The sequence below is a fragment of the Nannospalax galili genome, unplaced genomic scaffold, assembly GCF_000622305.1.
Source record: "Nannospalax galili isolate Female #2095 unplaced genomic scaffold, S.galili_v1.0 scaffold95, whole genome shotgun sequence".
NCBI lineage: Eukaryota > Metazoa > Chordata > Mammalia > Rodentia > Spalacidae > Nannospalax > Nannospalax galili.
The window spans coordinates 3,988,980-4,009,908 of NW_008342393.1; the positions used below are offsets into that span (position 1 = coordinate 3,988,980).

At 52.4% G+C, this 20,929-nt stretch overlaps 1 protein-coding gene across 1 annotated transcript; it reads left to right on the forward strand.

Moving 5' to 3' along the window:
• The first annotated feature begins 424 nt into the window (after positions 1 to 424).
• Positions 425 to 19,659, forward strand: Ngfr (nerve growth factor receptor). Its single transcript, XM_008838312.2, has 6 exons — positions 425 to 621; positions 6,972 to 7,113; positions 10,394 to 10,753; positions 14,200 to 14,452; positions 16,741 to 16,901; positions 17,510 to 19,659. Exons 1-6 carry the CDS (start codon positions 553 to 555, stop codon positions 17,809 to 17,811), a joined length of 1,287 nt encoding a protein of 428 aa, XP_008836534.1. The 5' UTR covers positions 425 to 552; the 3' UTR covers positions 17,812 to 19,659.
• The last annotated feature ends 1,270 nt before the right edge of the window (positions 19,660 to 20,929 follow it).

Genomic DNA, 20,929 nt, shown 5'->3' on the forward strand with positions numbered 1-20,929 from the left:
GCCTGCCCTCTTCCCTCCCCTTAGCCTTTTCCCAAATGGGGAAATGGGAATCGGAGGATTTACCGGCTAGGTAAGGAACTAGGCACTGGGGCTGCAGCGGATGCCTAAGAGAGGTAACGCTGCTGGGCGGCAGGCGGAGGAAGAGTAACTGCCACCGGGAGTACGCCCTGGCCTCTGAGCGCACAGCATCCGGGACTGATGCTTAGCAGAACCCGCGGTGCACTGGGTTGGTGGGCGCGGTGGGACAGCACGGAGAAGCCTCAGCCGGGCACGCGGGCGCGGCTTCCCACACGCCTCCTTCGCTCCTCCGGAGGACTCTCTAACCCGAGGCTGCCGGGCGGGAGGGTGCGGTTCCGGGGGTGGGCGGGGAGGAGGCGGGGCTGCTGTACCGGCTTCACCCAGCTGCTCCCGCCCGCCCGCAGCCAGAGCGAGCGGAGCCTCAGCCAGCTCCAGCCGGCGGCGGGAGCTGGAGCGCAGCGCATCTCAGCGCAGCTTCATCCGTCCGCAGAGCCGACTGAGCTGGAAGCAGAGCGCTGTTGCTAGAGGCAGGCTATGGGGGCAGGTGCTGCGGGCCGCGCCATGGACCGGCCGCTCCTGCTTCTGCAGCTGCTGCTCCTAGGGGTGAGTGCTAGTCGGGTGGACGCCTGTTCGCCTTTTCCAAGAGCGGAACCCCAAGGGGACCCCGGGGCCATCACCCAGTAAACAGAATAGAGCGTTAGGGTCCCAGATGCTGGGAATGTGTGGCGGAGGAGCCGCGGTGCCGGGACTCACTGAGGAGCTTCTAGGACTCTCTGAGCGTCAGGGCGACCCTGAGTCCCAGGACAGAGATGCGCACAAGACTGTCGCACTGATGCTGGTCCTTGGGTACTGCTGTGGAGGTGGTGCAAGGGACTGGGAGGGGTCTCTCAGGAGGGGGTCCTGGAGATTACAGATGTCTGGGGTCTTTTGAGGACCGCACGCAAATGCTGGGATCCCGAGGGGGACTTTCCCTTCAGCGTCTTGGTCTCTGGGGAACTGTGGGACAAAACCGAGGCGAGAGAAGGAGGGGGAATGAGAGCGGGACTAGAAATGTGAGGGGCGCGCGATGGAACAATGGGGGAGGAGGCTGGAGGGACTGGAGGCAGAGGGGACCCGGCATGGACAATGGGGACCGGCCAGACAATAGGGGGGAGGGGCGTCGAAGGGAGCGCTTCGGGAGTGGCAGAGCGATAGAAGAGGGAGAAGTGGGTTTTAAGGAGGCCAGAAAAGAGGTAGAGAGATGGAAAGCAAGTCGTACCCTAAAGTGCTCGGGACCCCACCTGCCCTACCGCAGGACTCTAGGATGGAGGAAGATAGAACCGAAGCACAGACGTTTCCCGCGCTGGTTCTAATGCTCTTTCTCGGCCTCGCCCAGTTCGGGAATTGCGACTGGACATCCCGGGCTGGGAAGGGAGCGCCCACTTCACCGGGTCGAATCCACTCCCTGGATTCCGCCAAGCTGGCAGGCTCTTCAGTGAGCCTATTCACACGCGTAGAAGCAACGCCCTCGAACGGTAGGGAGAGAACCGCATCTTGCGACCAGACCGAAGCCAAGTCTTGGGATGCAGAGCCCCGGAACGCTTAAGGCGGTGACCGTCCGCCGGCGGGGCCCAGCTCCGGGCTGCGCAGACAGGAGACGACCGGCAGGGGGCGCTGTGCGGCGCGGGATTGCCATTTGCAGCTGTGTGCGCGCCTGGGGCTGCGCACTGCCCGGGTTCTAAGCTAAGCGACCTCCGCGCACCTCGGCTCCTGAGCAAGCAGGGTCAACATCCTGCCCCATAGGCCGAGGCCTTTGGTCAAAGTCAGTGAATTCCCTCCCTTATGAGACCCGGCTGCTCCGATGCCTCGGATTCTGTGAGGTTGCTGTCCAGAGGTACCAACTGGGCTAAGGTTGTTAGGTCCTCCTCCTAAGAGCCCCAGTATTCTGGGTATTTCTAACCAGATCTCCAGGAAGATTGGCAATGAAAGTGGCAGCCTCACTCTTCCCTCCACCATCATCTTTCAACTGAGCATCGCACCCCCAAATCTCCATTTTACTGATAAAAAGGGGTTTAAACAACTTGTTTAAGTTGGGCCAGAGTCCTGTGGTTGGATGGTCCCTCGCCTGATTCCCGCTCTCTGTCTACTCTCCCTACCCAAGAGGGCAGCCGGGCATCCCTGCTCTACTTCGTTTCACCGTGGGGGTGGGGTTGACATCATTCTGAGGGTCAGACAGGAAGTGTGATATGGAGGTGAGCAGACAGAGAATCTTTCCGAGCCCTGGCCCTGTCCTCAAAGTTCAGCCCTGGTTCCCTGGAGCTGTTGGTACCTGTGGCTTCCTCCGGGGTTTTGGGAGCGACAACCGGGGCGTTTGCTAACTCTGGTTAGAAGTGCTTTGGGGGCCAGGTTCGGAGATGGACACGAAAGGTAGGGAGGAGGGACTGTGGTAGAGGAGTGTGGCTCAGATCGTGGAGGAGGGAACCTGGGCAGGGGAGAATGTCCTGGAGCCCAGAAGAGACGAGGAAGGAGGAGAGCCGGACGGGGTGGGGGTGGGGTTGGGGAGCTGTCACGAGAAGGTGGACTCCCCCAACCCCCAGCACAGAACCTGCCGACCTCCGCCCCTGTCGTTCTGGCTTCCGCCTCCATCTCGGGGCTGTCCAGTATGGACCCGGTTCAGCACACCACTGCTGTCCGAGCTTTTTCCTGCGCCGCTGCAGAGTGCTGAAACCAGAGTGCGTCCCGGCGGGTCCGCTGGCGGGCCGCGCCGGTAATGGAGGCACTTTGTCATTCAGACGTCTGTAACCGGAGCCGCCGGGCTGGCTAATGCGCCTAATAGGGATGCAGTAGCGAGGGCTGCAAATGGGCGGCGGGAGCGTCCGCGCTGGCGTGGAGGGTGGCTGGTTAGGCGGCTTGGGGATGGAAAGGCCTCCACCCCACCCGGCCAGCACAGTCTGGCTCCAACACCAAGCTTCCTCCCTAGGGGATGAGTTGGAGAGGAGGGCATAATAAAATTTGTGAAGTGCCTACTATGTGTCCTGCACTGTCCTGGGCACTCATCCTTGCTTTAGATACCCCTTACCCAGCAAAGTAAATTTAGTTATTCCCATTGTACAGGTTAGGAAGCTGACCTCCAGGAGATTCAGCAGGAGGGATGGCTCCCCCAGTTAGTCAGCAGAGATGCCCTGCTGGGAGCTGGGAGGCATGCCTACTCTTACCTCCCCATGCTCAGCTCCTTTCCAGCTTCCCTCCAATTTGCTGGTCATGAAAGGAGGTGTGGCCCTGAACTTCCACTGTTGAGGGATGGGTTAGATCCTGCTCCTTGCTTCTGAACAGAGCCACTCCCTTTCTCCGTATCTGCAGAGCACCATCATCTCTTCAAGTCTCCATAAGGCAGCTTTTTGGTAATTAGCTCTGGTCTCCTACTTACAACTCAGTGGCTACCCAAAGGGGTGGGGAGTGGAGCCATGTGTCGGTGTGACTGGTCAGGTTTGCATCTACTTAAGACCCTCCAGATGCTGGGAAGCCTCTTTCACTCCATGTGGGCTGGCATCATGGGGCCATTTGCTATGGAATCTTCTTTGAAGCTGTTGTGAATGGTCAGGACTGAGCCTGTGGAAGCATTCATATAGTTCCAAACACTGGTGTGTTTTCTGTTTTGCCCAATTAAAAAAAATAGATGCTTTATGGTCAATTCATCTAAGAGATGAAAGACCTGCAATGACAAAAATGGATTGTAAACATTCTGAAAAATGGAGAAGTCAGTCTATCAACTTTGAAATGAATAAAGGCAATAGAATATAACTTTCAGGCAAATGGGTCTGTCATTTTGATAAATGGATCAATTTGGATCCGATCTTGGAGCAATTAGCCTGAACTCTAGTCACGCTTTCTTGCTTGGCTGACAGCTCCCTCCTGCTTTGTCTTGCCTGGGGTCAGCATCTCATCCTCCCTAGATAAGCTCTTTCCTCAATAACTAGCATTGACTGAATTCCTACTATATGACAGACAGATTTGCATAAGTTATTTCATTCAGTTCTCACAGCAACCCAGTGCAGGAATCATAATCAACCCATGTTTTAAACGGGAAAATCGAGATCTAGGAAGATTAGGATGCTCAAAATCACATACTACTTAGTAGCAGGTCTAGGATTTTTGTGACGGAGCATAACACAAACACAGACGTGAATACTGATTATGTGGCCTCAACTGTAAAGGCAAGTCCTGAGAGGAGAAAGAAGACAGAGGGTGGGGAGAGCAGGTTCTTGGCAGAAGTGCTTGCCCAAAGCTACCACACTACCCACAAAGACCATCCATCCGCCCCCCCCCCCAATATGCACTCTCCAGAGCCCAGCTCTCTGCTGAACTTGGTTAAGTGAAACATATCCCAGGACCGCAAAGGCAACAAGAAACACACTGGAAGAGAGAGAAGGGTCTCAAAGAACATTGACACCATATTCACTCATTCATTTAATACAGCAACTTGAGGCACATACTGCCAGGATTATCTAATGGTGAGGGAAGAGAGGCACAGAGAAATTCAAAATCTGTCCCTTATCACTCCAGCCGTAAGTCAGGATTCAGAATGACAGAGGCATTGGAGTGGGCAGTGACTATGCTCAAACATTGGGCTCAGACTACTGCCCCTCTCTATCAGCTCCATCTAGCCACTCTTTTTTCCTTTTCCTTTGTTTTTTTGTTGTTGTTTTGTTTGTTTGTTTGTTTGTTTGTTTGTTTTGTTTTGTTTTTGTCTTTTTTGTCTTTTTAAGACAGGGTCTCCCTGTAGCCCCAGCTGTCCTGTAACTCATTATGTAGACCAGGCTGGCCTTGAACTCACAAAGATCTGCCTGCCTCTGCCTCCCAAGTGCTAGGATCAAAGGCGTGCACCACCATGCCCAGCTTTGGTTTTCTATTTTGATGCAGTGGTTCCTTCTATGCATTCCTGGCTGGCCTTGAACTGGAGATTTTCCTCTCTCAACTTCCTTTATTCTGGGATAACAGGCATGTGTGTGCATGGCTCCCAGCCAGCTTTCTACCTAGTCCAGTGGCATCATTCCTAAAGATTCCATTAGACCTGACACATTACAATTCTGGGAGAGGGACTCTTCAGGTCACACTGTGATAGCAGCAAGAAGTGACAACCGATACCTTAACAGGAAGGGAAGGGACAGAGAAACTATCAAAAAGCTGACAAAAAGACAAAAAGGTGGTCATTTGGGATCAAGAACACAAGCGCACTGCTGCATTGCAGCCCTGAGTGATCTCTGTTGCTAACAGCAAGTGCACAGCCCTGGGGAAGCTGCGGGTTTGTTGCAGAAGAAAGCCACTAGATGACGAAAGTACACCTTTGACCCCAGGGACACACAGTTATCCAAAGGCACTCTTTCACATTTCTAGATAACTGAGGACATATGGTATTTTCATGTTCTTAAATTCCATAAACACTGGCTCCGTACTATGTGCCAGATAGTGCGTCTTCAACATGGGGACAACCTCAGTCCCCAGTCTGCCTAATCTGGGAGGGATGGGGATGACAGGAGCCCTAAGTGATGAAAGGAAATCAGAACAGATCCTTTTGGAATCTTACCTCCTGGAGGAAGCCTACATCTGGGACCTCAAGCTTCCTGGTCTGCAGATGTTACCAGTACTGCCTACAGCTGGCACCGGGAAAGAGATGGTAGCAGTTTCCTCTGCTGCCTGCACCCTCCCTGCTGAGCTCATGGGGACCATGCTACCCCTAGGCCAGAACTCTGGGTTTCTCCTGCCTCCTTGTTTCCTTTCTCCATCAAACCCTGGTGAGACCACACGGTTGCTGTTTTTTGTTTGTTTGTTTAAGAATGGAGGGAGGAGAGTGTCTTGATAAAGCTCTTTCCAACATGGAAGCAGTACAGAAAAGCCCCCCAAACAACCTTACAAAGCTCCTTGGTCCTACAACCCCAAAACTCACACTGTTCAGCATCAGATGGGAGATGCAAGGTCTGGAGCCAACAGAGAAGGCTTTGGAGTTTTATTAGACATTAAGATTGTTCTTTAAGGAACAGAAACAAAGTGAGCCTCCAGCAGCCCCTCTCTCTGGGGAATCTAGTGCTAAGTTGTTCCATCCATGAGCAAAGATGCTTTAGTGGCAGGAATCTGACTCCCCTTTCCTCTGGTTCCAGCTCTGTTCCCAGTGGCCACATGGGATGAGAGAGGAGGGGATGGGGGAAGGCTGGTGACTGGAAGTCTACTCTGATGGGACAGGGCTGCTGGGTGGTAAGAACAGCCACTGTCTTGGCTCTAGACTTTCCCATCAGCCTGTCTTTTGCCCTGGCACCAAGCTGTCACTGTCTCTATCTGTAAAGATGTGAAGACTCCAAAAGGAAAATCAGGACAGGACAGAAACCCCCAGTACAGAGTCAGTATCTAAATCCAAGACCTCAGCCCTCTGTCTTCTGCTCTTGGATATAGACGCTTTCCTCTTGATATTTAATATGTGGAATTAGTACCCGGAGAAGGACCCTGTTCCCCTTTGTTAGGAAAAGGCCCTGCCTCTGGGTAATCCCAGCCCTGCAGGTGTGAGGCTTAGCAAGTAGAGTTTGGGCCACATTTCAGCTCCACTGGTCCCTCGGCCAGGAGTCCTGTGCAAGCTGCAACCTGTCCAGACAGTCTTGGTGTCCCTGCTGGAAGACCCTCCACAGGATCTCAGGCTGCCTTGTCTATGTGCTGTATCCTCAGACCTCCAAGAGGGGCTGTAACCCCAAGGTGAACTTTGCAGAAGGTTAGCCTCTGAGGCTCTGACCTCACACCCCAGCAGCCCGAAGAGGCGCCCTGTCCCCCACTGCCTTCCTTCCTGCCAGCTTTGATCCTCCTAATGCCTCCCTGTTGAGCTCATCCCAGCCCAGGTGGTTCCAATAGAAGGCATTAGAAGGGAGGCGTTTGATCCTTTGGAAGATACTCCCTTTCTCCTGTCAAGTTGATCCTGACCTCCTTCTACCTAGGTGTCCCTCGGAGGTGCCAAGGAGACATGTCCCACAGGCCTGTACACCCACAGTGGAGAGTGCTGCAAAGCCTGCAACTTGGGGGAGGGTGTGGCCCAGCCCTGTGGAGCCAACCAGACTGTGTGCGAGCCCTGCCTGGACAGTGAGTACTGGGTGACAAATGGGGGACAGCAGAGCATGTACAGTGCAGGCATTGTAAGTGCTCTACCTCTTGACCGGTCCCCTGCCCACCCTGTATGGTCACCAGAAGTGGGTGGGACCCAATCGAAGAGGAAGAGAGATGCTGAATGAATGAGGGAATGTGCAGAGGAAGGAGAGGATCTGGTGGGGGATCCCCGGAGGGGGCCCTCTACCCAGCCCCCAAGTAGAAGAGTGTGGCCAGGCAGGGAGGAGAAACCAATGCTAAGACCAGCTAAAAATACCTTCTGGGCTGCAAGATCAATGGTTGCAACTTACCCTCTGTGGGTTTTGGGGGAGGGGAGGAGAATCAAATCTTGGCTGCTCTGGAAACTGACCTTGGGGGATCCTGGGAGGGTGTGGCTGCCCCTCCCCCAGGCTCACTGTTCTTTAGCTTGCAGAAGGAGCAGGGATAGGAGCTGAAGTACAAGGATGTCCTTAACATGGGGTGACATGGGGTGGGGACAGCAGAGGGGAGTTAGCTGGCAGTTCCTTCACAAGGAGAGAAGCCCATCTTCCAGAGCTGGTGGAGAAGTGGCACGGGGAGGGGGATGATGCATCAGAACCCCTTGACCCTGGTCTTATTCATGTATGAGTTCTGTGCTCTTTGGGCAGCAGGAGTCTCTGTCTCTGCTGCTGAACACCTCATTGCTCTGCCGTTGCCTTGGAGCCCAATGTAGAGCTGTTTCCCTGCCTGTGGCCAGTAAGATTCTGAATCTGCCTGGCATTCAATGCCCACTAAGAGGGCTACTGGCAACTGGGGTACAGAGCTGAGAACTTTGAGCCCACCTGCCAACCTGGTTTTACCTCTGTATGCCCTCTCCCTAGTCCGTCCATTCTTCAGGCAACCCTGACTCCTTAGTGTTCCCAACCACATGAATTTCCACCTCTGTGCTTGTGAGTTCTATAACCCTGTCCCCGGCAGGGGACACCTGGCCTGGGTAGAAAGGCTCTACCCCCTTGGTAGCTGACGTCTGTTCTGCCCTGGCCTCAGAGAGTCCTCATCCCAGGACAGAGGTATCATCTGTCCTGGAGCTACCAAAGTCTGTCTCTCATTGCCTAGGTGTAGATGTCCTAGATCACACCCCTCTCCCTCCTGTGTACCATTCTTCAGCAGCAGGTGGGCTGGGAGCCCAGGAGAGGGCAGGTCAGGAATCAGGGAAAAGGAAGGACAACAGGAACCAAGGGCAGCTCAGAGGTGGCTGTGGGAGTCTCTCCTTCCCTTTCCCTCCTCCTTCCCTTCCCCTCCCTGTTCCCCCTGCCACACTCCCCTCCAGCTGTGTTAACAGGCCAGTTTTACAAGCCCACTTTATGGGCTGGATACCCCAGTGGACTTTCCCTCCATCCTCAAAATGTTTCCACAAGGAAGCCTATTAAGCTCCTGCCTTCATGCCATGCCAAAAAAGACCACAGTTTTCACACTATCCAAAGCTGCTCCCAGGAGTCTTCCACTAATTTCTATATTTTCCCAGGAGCTGGGCTTTGCTCTTTCCCTCCATTGTGACTAAGCCTCCACCACTCCACCTCACTACATAGCACCCTCTCATTTGTAGTGATCAGATGTTCTGCCTTGGCTGTTTAGGTTTAGAAGTACTTTCTGCTATCTGATTGCATCTCAACCACTAAACATCACTGCTCATCCATGGAGCCCAACATTCATAGGATCCCTGTGGCGTGTCAAGGGCCATGAATTTCACTTATTCTTCACCACAACCCAGTGAGAGGGGATATATATTATTTTTTATTTTATGTGTGAGTGTTTGCCTGCATGTATATAAGTGTACCCATGTCTTGCAATGCTTCAAAGGCCAGAAGAGGGTGTTGGATCCCCCAGAACTGGAGTTATTGTCATTAGCCACCACGGGGGTGCTGGGAACTTGGGTCCTCTGCAAGAGCAGCTAATGCTCTTAACTGCTGAGCCATCTCTCCAGTTCCTAATTATTTATCTTTTTGAGACAGGGTCTCCTTTTATAGCCCAGGCTAGCCTCAAAATCACTACGCAGACCAGGCTATCTTGAACTCAAGATCCTCCTGTCTATACCACCATACTGGGCTATTATTTTGTATTTTACAGAGAAAGAAAAATGCACAGAGAAGTTAAGTCATACAGCTAATAAGTTATGGAAGTGAGTTCTGAATCCAGATCTGCCTGCTCCCTAGGAAAAGAAAACAGGCTTCCTCTGTAGGAAAGGACTAGAAATGCAAATATTCCCCAGGCTCCCTTCCTGCACCCCTTTCCCTTCTCTCTGACCATCCCCTCTTTGTCTCACTCCCCACCCCCCATACACCTTCCAGGATGTGACCCTGAGCTCCATCTTCTCTCTTGATGTCTTTAGATGGTGTTAACCTAGAACCCAACATCAGGCCCCCATTCTTCATCTCCATATGCTCTGTCTGCTTCCACTTCCCAAGTACTTCCCTGGTCCTCAGCTTCCTAAACCTGGTGAGCAAGGATGGCTTCTCCTGGATTCAGGATGCAGAGCGCTCTTCCAGGATGGAAGGGAGGGAGATCTGGCTCTGCCCCTTCCTAATCTCTGTATGGGAAGGGAGGACCCAGGCACAGTCACTCCTTCCATTATCCAGTGCTCACTAGGTCTGAGTTAAGTCCATAGTTAGCTTGGAAACTGCCTTTTTATGGTGAAAGGGGCAGAGGGCTGTACATGCAAATTCTGTTGCTTTCTAGCTTCTATCCTTCTTGCTGTGCCTAAACTCTTTTGCCTAGAGCCCTGGTCCCACCTCTAAGAATGAAGCCCTTGGGCAGGTGCAGGGGTATGGTCATGGGTGGGAAATTTTGGTCTCACTTCCATTTCAACCCAACATGAGGCCCTCTCCCTCCCTCCATGGGAATGAGGCCAGATGGACAGCTTTAGGCAGACTTCCCGTGCTTGGGTTGTGTGGCAACCACGCTCATACCATTCCTTAATCATGCTGGGAGCAAGAGTGCAGAGCTGGGAACTCCCTAGGATGATTTGCCAAGGAATTTACCTGAACAGCTGGGTTCCCCAGGGGACCTCTCTTCTGGGGTCTGGAGGACTGGGATCCTAGCCTCCTTTCCAGTCTACAGCCACCAGTTTTCACAAGCTGGGGAACAGAGACTCCGGAAAAGAGAGTGGGAGTCAATAGGAGGCTGAAAGGGGCTGCAGCTGCGGATGGGGAAGAAGGGATTCCAGCCCCGTATTCAAGTGCCCAAAGATAAAGTTATTAAATCTGTGACTGATGCTTCCCGGCTTTCCCTGTGCCCTCAGGTGTGACTTTCTCTGATGTGGTGAGCGCCACCGAGCCCTGCAAACCGTGCACGGAGTGCTTGGGCCTGCAGAGCATGTCGGCGCCTTGCGTGGAGGCCGACGATGCGGTGTGCCGCTGCGCCTACGGCTACTACCAGGACGAGGAGACCGGCCGCTGCGAGGCATGCAGTGTGTGCGAAGTAGGCTCGGGGCTCGTGCTCTCCTGCCAGGACAAGCAGAACACTGTTTGCGAGGAGTGCCCCGAGGGCACATACTCGGATGAGGCCAACCACGTGGACCCGTGCCTGCCCTGCACGGTATGCGAGGACACAGAGCGCCAGCTGCGCGAGTGCACACCCCGGGCTGATGCCGAGTGCGAGGGTGAGCACTGTTCCTGGGCAAGGTTAAATGAGGGCATGAGAAAGGGCGCCCTCTAGGGGTAGAATGGGCCCCGTATGGCCTTCATCTCGCAGACACCCTCTCTGAGCCTGTCCCTTCCTGGTAACCCCCAGGGAGGAGGTGATTCCAGATCCCCCATTACCACAAGGCCCTTTTCACTATTTCCTTTTTGGGCTAAGGGTGGGAAAGCCGGTATTATCGTCTTACTGGATGAAGCCATTATAACTGCTATTCTAGTGATTAAAGGGGCAACACACAGCAGCGGGAAGGGGGCCACAGCTGCCAAAACCGGAAGCTGGCCTCATTCTGTCCTGAGGAAGGCTTTCTGAGGGGCTGGAGCCCACAAGAAAGAATAGCCTTCAGCTATGACGCCAGGTGGTGATTTAGGGCCATAGTACCCCAAACCAAATCATCCCTGAGTGACATCAGGATGGTCATTCTTGTCTTTGGACCTAAGTTTCTTTGATGGCCATAGGGTCACCAGGGTTGTTGAGGTGGCTACTCAGTTACCTTGTGGTGTCTGGAGATGGGGTGGAATTATTGTGGCAGTTTTATGAGAAGAGGTTGGCTGCAGGGAATGGCCAAGGTGATGAGGGAAGTGGTTCTATGGAATCGGGAAGGGGAGAGGCAGGCCTGGGGTTGCGAGGTCTTTGATAAGGTAGGATGGGCTTGGAGGTCTCTCAGCTCCTAGGAGCTTGGTGGGCTTGCCTTGATCAGACATAATTCACCTGAAGCAGAAGGATGGATCTCTAGATAAGAGAACAAGGAGGCATCTGGAAGCCTGGTTAGAACCACCTTGGCCACTGGTTGGTAGTGTCCATGTCACAAGAGATGGGGAGGTTGGTGATGTTTTTCCTTTATGTCTACCTGTCTGTGGCTATGCCCATGGAGCTGTTTCCCTGTGAGCTCTAACCTCAGGCTGCCCTCACTCTGAGCCAGCAACAGTGCCCCCTTCAGAAAGTCCCTAGTTTACAGGAAGAGGGATGGTCTTGGCACTAGTCCATGAGGGGAACATCACCCAGCCCCTAGTTCCCTGGGGAGAAGACAGCCCCAGCTTTGGAGATCCCTGTCTGTGATGGAGTCAGCACAGCTTCTGCCTTCAATCAGCCTCTAGTTGGGTGGAAGATACAGATCCCCTGTCCTTAGGGAACCTCCTGACAATCAGCCAGGGGTTCCCCCATACCCAGGCCTGAGCTCACTCAAGTAGCTGGTAAACTGCATTTAGAGTCCAAATTTGTTTGAAGCTTCCTGTTCTGGGGAGTAGATGGGGAGGGATGGGGCATAGGCCCCAGGGTGGCTCTGGTGGAGATTACTCTGGACCAGGAGACAGGCAATTGGCTTCAGGTACTAGGCAGAGCAGGGAGGGAGTTTCAGCAGCTGGGCAGCAGGCAAGTGGGCATTCTGTGGGCAAGTCTGGACCAGCCAATGGGGGCATGTGGTCAGGGGCACCATTAGAGCAAAGGAAGGTTGGGAGAGGGACAGGCACTGTTATCTGGAGAATTCAGTTTCCTCCTAGACACCACTCTACTTTCCCAAACACTTGAAGGAGGAAGGTACCCTTGAGAAGTCTGCTTGTTCCTATCCTGTTTGCCTTTCTGCTCCAGCCTCTGAAGGGTTAAATGGCAGCCCTGAGGCTAAGGGTCCCTCTCAGGAAATGGAATTTGATTCTTGGGTTGGCAGCCCTGTTCCTATCCAATGTAACATACATTCCTGCATATACATTTCAGGTGTCAACATGGTGACTCACCCAGCCTTGGGGCAGGAGGCTCCCCCTTGCCCATTGAAGTTTAGGAGAGGTCACCTGGTCTTTCTTCCTCCTGATAGCTCCCATTCCGGAAATGGCTGTCAGGACTTGCAAGGGCTTAGCTGGTTGGAATGCTAAGGGACAGGGCCACATCTGGATCTTGTCTTCATCCCCATCAGAGGGGCTGGAGGGGGTGAGGGAAGGTATTCTGGGCACTCGGCTGTCTTTGGTCCTTCTCCACAGCTCCCACATCTCTGTTAGGGCCCAACTTACATCCCTCTGGCCCACTCACAGCAAACTCAGGGTCAGGGATGTCAGTCCAAGCCAAATCATAGCTGCAGCCTCAGGGCTCAAACTGTACCCTCCACCTGTTCAGCACCCTAGCAAGTCAAGAGAAGACCCTCTAGGGTTCAATGCCCAGACAGTGCTGTCTCTTCCACTTCCCGCCCCACTCCCTCCAGCCCTACCCAGGACTAAGATGGGGGAGGGGTGGGACTGGGCAGCAGATGGTAGCCTTCTCCCCACTGCCAGCCAGATGGATTCCAGATTCACATCTGGGGGCCTTACCCCTCAGAAGATGCTGAAAATGGGACCTTTGAATCATCTGTCTTGAGCCTGGGAGGCCCAGAGGACCAATGGGCAGCTTCAACTCCAGCCTGGGTGGGCACAATGGAGTCTAGGTGGGGCAGAGCTGTAGAGCAAGGTGCCCTCCCCTTCACCCCACTGGCATGCCCTGTCTGCTTTTCCTCCCTGCCCTGAGTGTGGGAAGTGAGAATGGATGGGACGGACTGCTTTGCCCAGACAAGTACCCCCAGGCCACCATCCAGAGCCCACAACCCCTAGCACTGCTTCTGGCTGGGCGGTAGAATGGAAAATCCCTCCCACTGGTGCCAGGAGGTGCTGGAGCCTCTGCCAGGGAGGTTGGCAATGCCTGGCTGGCATGAGCAGGCCAACATGGGTGGCCAAGCACAGAACTGCTCCTCCTGTGGCAGTGGGCAATACTTGCTTCATAGGCTCTCTCTTCACCAGTCATCTGCTTTCTGCCATCCAGGGTGCAGACTACCTGACCCAGTCTTTTCTGGGTGCCAGAGCCAGGGTGTATGGGAGCTGGGCAGAAGAGGAAACAGATGCTGGCCACTGTCTTAAGAACTGGCTGGAGGGAAGCAGGCCAGTTGTACCCTTCTACCCCCTAGAGCCCAGGGCATCCAAGACAGGAAGTAGGACTGAGTGTCACCGTCAGAGCAGAGCCTCTCTGATCGGACTTGAGTGCCCCACCTTCCATGAGGTAACCATGAGGGCCATGCTTACCAGGCCAGAGAAACTATATTCCTCCAAGCAGTTAGGGCATTGGGCCAGCTTGAGACTTCCCTACAGTTTGTACTTCTTGGTGTGCTTTGCCCATGCTCAGCTCCTGGACATAGAATAGAATTCTGGTTCCACAGCCCAAGCTGAAAAGTTGCTTAGAGACAATCTCTCATCAGAGACTCCATTCTCTGTATGGGAAAGTCAGGGTCCTACACTGATGTGGGTCTCAGGATGGTCAGTCCTTTCTCTTCTCCACCAACCTGACTCACATACAGAATCCCAGGCCCCAACCCTGTGTGTGTAACATCCCAGCGGTTGGGGGCTCAAGTTGAAGCACTGGACTGAGGTAGGTCCTAACTCCTGTGACCCTGTTCCCCAGAGATCCCTGGCCGATGGATCACAAGGTCTCCACCCCCAGAGGGCTCTGACAGCACAGTCCCCAGCACTCAGGAGCCTGAGGCACCTCCAGAGCAAGACATTGTAGCCAGCACAGTGGCAGATATGGTGACCACTGTAATGGGCAGCTCCCAGCCTGTAGTGACCCGAGGCACCACCGACAACCTCATTCCCGTCTATTGCTCCATCTTGGCCGCTGTGGTAGTGGGCCTTGTGGCCTACATTGCCTTCAAGAGGTAAGAGGGGACACAGTGGGGACATTTATTCTGACCTCAACTGGAACACACACAGACATAGCCCCTGCTAATTCAACCCTAAACTCATCCTCACCATCGTGTGCCCAACTCCAGGGCGTGGCAGATCAGGGGAAGATGACAGAAGAAGGTGCCCTTTCTTGTTCTAGCTCCAGCCCCTCCCCACCCCTAGGCAGCTCTCTACTCTTTAACTCCTGCCACCTCTGGCTGCTTATGTCCTTACCCCCTAACCCCCTTCACAATCACTTGGTTGTGCATGTGTCTCTTTTCCTGAGTCACCCTTGGACTCCCATGTCACCCTTGAGTTCTTGCCATAACCACATCAAGGAATTCAAGACATATAAGAACTCCTAGAAGGCATTTTAGACTTTAAATGCATGTCCCATTCTGTTTCGTTTTAATCATCAAAGTAATACGTGCTTTTTTTAAAAAAAAAAAAAAAACCCAAAAAGGATTTTTAAACTTAAAAGTATTTTCCAATTTTTTTTGTTTTTAAAATCAAAATAAAACCGGCTTTTTTTTAAAAAAAAAAAAAAAACCCAAAAAGGATTTTTAAACTTAAAAGTATTTTCCAATTTTTTTTGTTTTTAAAATCAAAATAAAACCGGCTTTTTTTTAAAAAAAAAAAAAAAACCCAAAAAGGATTTTTAAACTTAAAAGTATTTTCCAATTTTTTTTGTTTTTAAAATCAAAATAAAACCGGCTTTTTTTTAAAAAAAAAAAAAAAAGAAAAGAAAATGCAAAGAAAACCTTTTTTGTGTGTGTATGGTGCTGGGGATAGAACCCAGATCCTTGAATATGCTAAGCAAGCTTGTTACCACTCAGCTATAGCCCCAATCCCAAGACCCAATCTTCCTTCTTTTATCTTTTATCCCAATCTTCCTTCTTTTATCTCCTTGAGTCCTACTCATCTAGTGGTAAATCTCTGGAATAGAGCTTTCCCAGTTGTTTACAGTACATTTTTTATATAAAAGCTCATACATGAATTTTTTATTATATGTAAATATGCAGAGTTTTTCTAATGACTTAAAGAGAACACACTGTACATCTTCTACAATGAAATTTTCTCTTAATTATCCGGTGACCTAAGTGTGCCTTGCTCATCAGGGAACCTTGCTCTTGTGAAGGACGGTGATACTGACTGGTGACAGAGTCTTGGACCCTGGGACTTGTGTCTTTTCAACAAGCCATTTATTACAAAATTCAGATGGTTTTTATACATCTGAAAGAACTGGCAGTCATGTGGGATATGGCAGTCACATACAAAGATTTAGGGTACAAAGAAACAGGACATATAGTCTGTTAGCGGGCACCAGAAAGATGCTTAAACTTTTACTCAAGGTTACCAATGCCCATCCTGCAGTCTATTGGCCACAATGTTTTCTTTCTTAGAGTTAAAAGCATGATGAACTTTTTAGCTTTTAGCTCAGGAGTAAACCTTTAACCTGGCCTAATCTCTTAGCTAAGGATAACTGAGTTATTTGTTCAGGACAAGGAGATGAGCTAAGGGTTTTTGACCAAGACACTTTCCCACAGAGCAAAGAGCCTGCACTTGTAACAAGGACACTGTCTCCTGCCAGTCTCGCAGTGTTCTGCAAGACAAGGATTATCAGAGCTACTGTTTTCAGCACCCCTCCCTTTAGCAGAGACTACAGCCTGGACTTAAAGTTTTAGGCTCATCTTACCCTAGGGCCTGGCAGCCTGGTTTCCTACACTTAATCCTCATCAGGAGAGCTTTCTTCAGAACATAGATTATCTGATCATTTACAACCACTCATAATACAGTTGGTCAGTTTTTTGTTGTTGCTTATAACTGCAGAGGAAATCTGTGTGTGTGTGTGTGTGTGTGTGTGTGTGTGTGTGTGTGTGTCTACTCACATGTGGAAATATTTTAGGAGGGTAGATTAGGAAAAGTAGAATTTCTGGGAAGTCATTTATTTATACACCATTCATTCCATGAACCTTTGTTGGACAATTTCAGAGTTATTCCAGTCTCAAAGTTACAGAGTTTTCACGTTGTGTGTTTGTGTGTGTGTGTGTGTGTGTGTGTGTGTGTGGTGTGTGTGTGTGTTGGGGAGTGGGGCAATGAATAAGGAAATGAGCACTTGGCACTTCTCAGTCTTTTGGCTAAGATCATTGAAGAAATAAGCTCCTTGGGTACTGTGGGCACCTGTCATGCCCCAGGCCCCATCCATCAGAGTGCAAATGTCTCAGCCACATTGGCTGGTACAGCCCCTCACCCCAAGACCTGACCTATCCCTGGGCTCCAGGTGGAACAGCTGCAAGCAAAACAAGCAGGGGGCCAATAGCCGCCCGGTGAACCAGACACCCCCACCTGAGGGAGAGAAACTCCACAGTGACAGTGGCATCTCTGTGGACAGCCAGAGCCTCCATGACCAGCAGCCGCACACGCAGACCACCTCAGGCCAAGGTGAGTGGCAAGACAGAACACCAGGGGTACAATTATGATTAGATTCCAGGAGGGACTGGCAGAAGGTAGGAGAGAGGTTGGGTGGGCACTGGGAGGTGAGAAGGGGAAGTGTTTTCTACTGGGATGACTTGGGAAATGGAGGCTTTTACAAGCCAAAGTATCCAGACTCATCAGGCTAATTGTCCCCCCTGGGGGCTAATTATTGCCCAAAGTAGCTGCAATTAGCCTCCTGCCCTGGACTTCTGGGGAACAAGTGTTTAAGTGTATACCCTAATTAGCAACCCATAGGGCCCTAGGACACTTGCTGCAGTTGTCTGGCTGAGTGCTGAGTACTGTGGCCTCCTCTGCCTTGATGATTGTTGGAGGGAGGGGCACTTGTGGGGAGGATGATGGTGCAGGCACTGAGGGTAGGAGAGGGTGAGTCAGCAGCCCCAAGGTCCCTCCCACCCTGGCCCCATCCAGGACCTCATTTTGGCTATCCAGAGGCCTCTAGCCCTAGACTAGGAGGAGAATGCCTTAGCCCTTCTTGGGTCTTAGCCCAGGCCCCCAGGTCCACTGTAGGAAAGGCAGTTCAGGGATAGGGACTGACACCCTCTGCTTCTTTGCAGCCCTCAAAGGTGATGGCAACCTCTATAGTAGCTTGCCCCCAACCAAGCGTGAGGAGGTAGAGAAGCTGCTCAATGGCTCTGCAGGGGACACCTGGCGGCATCTGGCAGGCGAGTTGGGCTACCAGCCTGAGCATATAGACTCCTTCACCCATGAGGCCTGCCCAGTTCATGCCCTGCTGGACAGCTGGTTTGCCCAGGACAGCGCGACACTCGATGCTCTTTTGGCTGCTCTGCGCCGTATCCAGAGAGCTGACATTGTGGAAAGCCTGTGCAGCGAGTCCACAGCCACATCCCCTGTGTGAGCCTACCGATCTGGAGCCCCTGTCCTGCCCCACATTCCAACGACTGATGCTCTAGCCAGCCCCCATGGAGCTGTTCCCTTGGGGTGGCCCAGCAGTCAGAGCTGAGTTCCTCTGTGCAGGGCCTCCAAGCCCAGATCTCCAAACCACAGCCCTGTCGCTGCTCCTGAGGGGCCCCTTGCTTCTGACCACACTCCCTCTCCAATGAGAGACAGGACCTCCCACCCCTGCCCTGCCCTATCACCATCTCAGGCCTTCCCTACCTTTCCCACACCATAGCTGGTGTCATATCTGGGGGTTGACACCAGGGATGGTAGCAGGGGCAAAGGCCCAGAGACTCAGGCGGTACTGAAGAATCAGAGCCATGGACTCTACACTGTGAACTGGGGAACAGGGAGCATCGTGGTAGTCTAGCCTCTCCTCAGGCCCCTCCCTACTCCCCTCTGGCCAAAGATGAAGAGAATCACAGGCCTATCTGAGCTGGAAGCCAATTTGAAACCCAGTCTACAACCCTCTCTTACACACAAGATAGTGAGGCCCAGAGAGAGGCAGAGACTGGCCTAAGCCATCTGGCAACAAGGAGATCAAATGTAGGCTGACACCCTCCTTTCTGAATGTAAACATTAGGGTTGCTTGATGGCAAGGATGGGGTGAATTTCAGGGAAATGTCTGGAAGCCAGGTCTGCCCTATCTTCCATCACTTGCAGGCCCCTGCCCAGCTGCTGTGGAGACGACCTGGTCTATTGGCCCATCCTGATGAAGTTAGGTTTGGGGAATGGGGAGTTGCCTCTGTCTGCCTCTGTCAGGCTTGTCCACATGATATTTGTGAAGTGATGTATCTGTCAGTGCCCTCATTCTTGGCATAGACCTGGAGCCAACACTGGCCCTTAGAATCAACCCTAGGGATCAGGGACTAAAGACTCCTATCCCACCACACACATACATACACACCCCACATGAGGAAACATCTTGCTTTCCTTCCATGTCTTCCTCTTTGGGGGCTGAGACTGGATCCTGCCGCTAGGGTTGCTGCCAAAGAGGTATCAGAGGAAGCTGAGCTTCATGGGGCTGTCTTCCTCGCCCCCGGGCTTGGCAAGCCAAGAACTGCTGAGGCCTGAGATGGCGTCTGTCTTCCAAGGGCCTGTGCGTGGAGGAATGCTCCCACTCCTCCTCTTCCCAAAGCCCTGGATTTGGCTGCACCCAGGAGGCTGAAATGAAGAAAAACAGACAGCAAGAAAGAACTGGACTGTGGCCGGTGGTGGGTCTCTACCAAGTTCTCTACAAAGGACTGATTTCCTGAGCGCCACCAGAAAGGGGCATGAGGTCTCAGTGGCATTTTTTACCCCCTCCCTGGCCTGTTCTGTTTTGCTTGCTATTGGAATGAGTGCGGCTTTCCCTCTATTTAGCATGAAGGTGCCCCAGGCAGGGTATGCACGAACTGACCAGCACCCCTCCCCACCCAGGGTCCTCCAAACCCTGTATAAGCGACCAGGAGCATTGTAAGCAGGTAGCATTTTGTGGATCTCAATCTGCAATGAGGAGAGGAACCCCACCTGCTGGCCCTTCCCTGGGGCATCTGGGGAGCAGGACAGTCTGTGTGTATTTTCCTCCACAGCAGTTGGGGAAAGGGAGGGAGCTGCAAGTATGGTTTAGCATGTGTTTGGTTCTGGGCCCCCTCCTGCCTCCCTTTGGGCCGAGATGAGAACTTTTTTGGCCCTTTAACTGGGGGCTGTGAGTTCCAGACCCCCCCAATCACCCTCCCTGTCACCTCCCCTTGCATCCTGTGTAATCATTTCTTGGGCCCTCCTGAAACCTACACATAAAACATAAGTGATGAACATTAAATAGCAAAGAAAGAAAAGTGGTGCCAAGAGATTTTTCTGGAAGCTTCCATGATTTGAGTTCATTGGGTTTGCATGTGTGGATCAGGGGCCCTCAGTATAATTTCCAACTTGGTACATTCCTGTCTTATTTTTCTCTTAAGTTTTAACAGAAATCCAGCAAGTTTACAAGTGTAGTCATGAAGTTCCTGCAAGTGGGTGGGGGAAGGAGTGGGGGCCCTTTGCCCCCAGATCTCTGAGAGGGAAAGTAAAAACTGCCATGCAGGAAGCTGGCCAGCTGTGAACTTGACCAGATGTCAGAAGTGAAACTGACCACAGGGGAACCAGAGACTTGCTAGGAGGGCCAGGTCATAACCCTACAGCCACCCACATGGCCTGTAGCACACAGACAGACACACACAAGATCACACAGCATCTCCATCCAGATGGCCCAGCAGGAGGCTGACTGGCCTGGCCTGGAGTCAGGCAGGCAGGCCTCTCTCTTGAGGCTCTGTGAGAAGATCCTAACCAGGACTCCTGCCTGCCTGGCTAGTGGCCCTGCCTGATCAGCCCCTGGAGCTACCTGGGCTCTAGGGCTCCTGGCTCCAGAATGTGCCCCTTCTGAGGATTGGTCAGGCAGGTGGTCAGAGCTGCTCAGCCCTAACTGGTCTCTTGTCCAGGTCCTCCAGTAGTAGGGACTTGTGGTCACCCTGGAAGGTAGGAGGAGCTTGTTCTTCCAGGAAGAACAACAAACAAGCCTTCCAGGCTTCCAGGCTCAGGGAGCAGAGCCAGCCGGGCCCAGCCAAGAGTCAGACATGGAAGAGACAGGAGGCTCCTTGTCTCCCACCCCGACTGATGAGGTGGATGGTGAGAAACACATGGCAGGGGGAAGTCAGAAGTGGGAGAAATGAAACTTGTATAGGAGAGGCCCCAGAGTGATGGGAGACAGTCCCTGTCTGATGGAGAAGATGGGCTCAGTCTTGGGACATTCCTAATCTGATGAGAGCTACGTCTGCTACTCAAGGGACCTCCCATTCTGATGAGAGAAATACTATCTTCGCCCTAAAGGTGCCTCTTGTGGGAAAAGCCAGATGCTGTCCAGTGAGAGTAAAGTAAGGAGGGGGGGCACAAATCCTCCCTTCAGCATCTGTAAATTCTTAAGAGAGCTAGAATACACAGCCCTAGCTAGTGCACAAAGTTTAATTGGGTCCTAGTCTAGCGCAGAGGTCAGGGAAGGGACATGGAAGTTGCCTCTTCAGGGTATATGAGGTAGCCAGCCTGGGAAGAGAGAACAGGCCAGG

Excerpts from the sequence above, each read along its gene's own strand:
- Ngfr (XM_008838312.2), top strand. The coding sequence starts at position 553 with ATGGGGGCAGGTGCTGCGGGCCGCGCCATGGACCGGCCGCTCCTGCTT. Across the intron at positions 10,754-14,199 it reads GGCTGATGCCGAGTGCGAGG|AGATCCCTGGCCGATGGATC; the intron begins GTGAGCACTGTT and ends CCTGTTCCCCAG. Across the intron at positions 16,902-17,509 it reads GCAGACCACCTCAGGCCAAG|CCCTCAAAGGTGATGGCAAC; the intron begins GTGAGTGGCAAG and ends GCTTCTTTGCAG.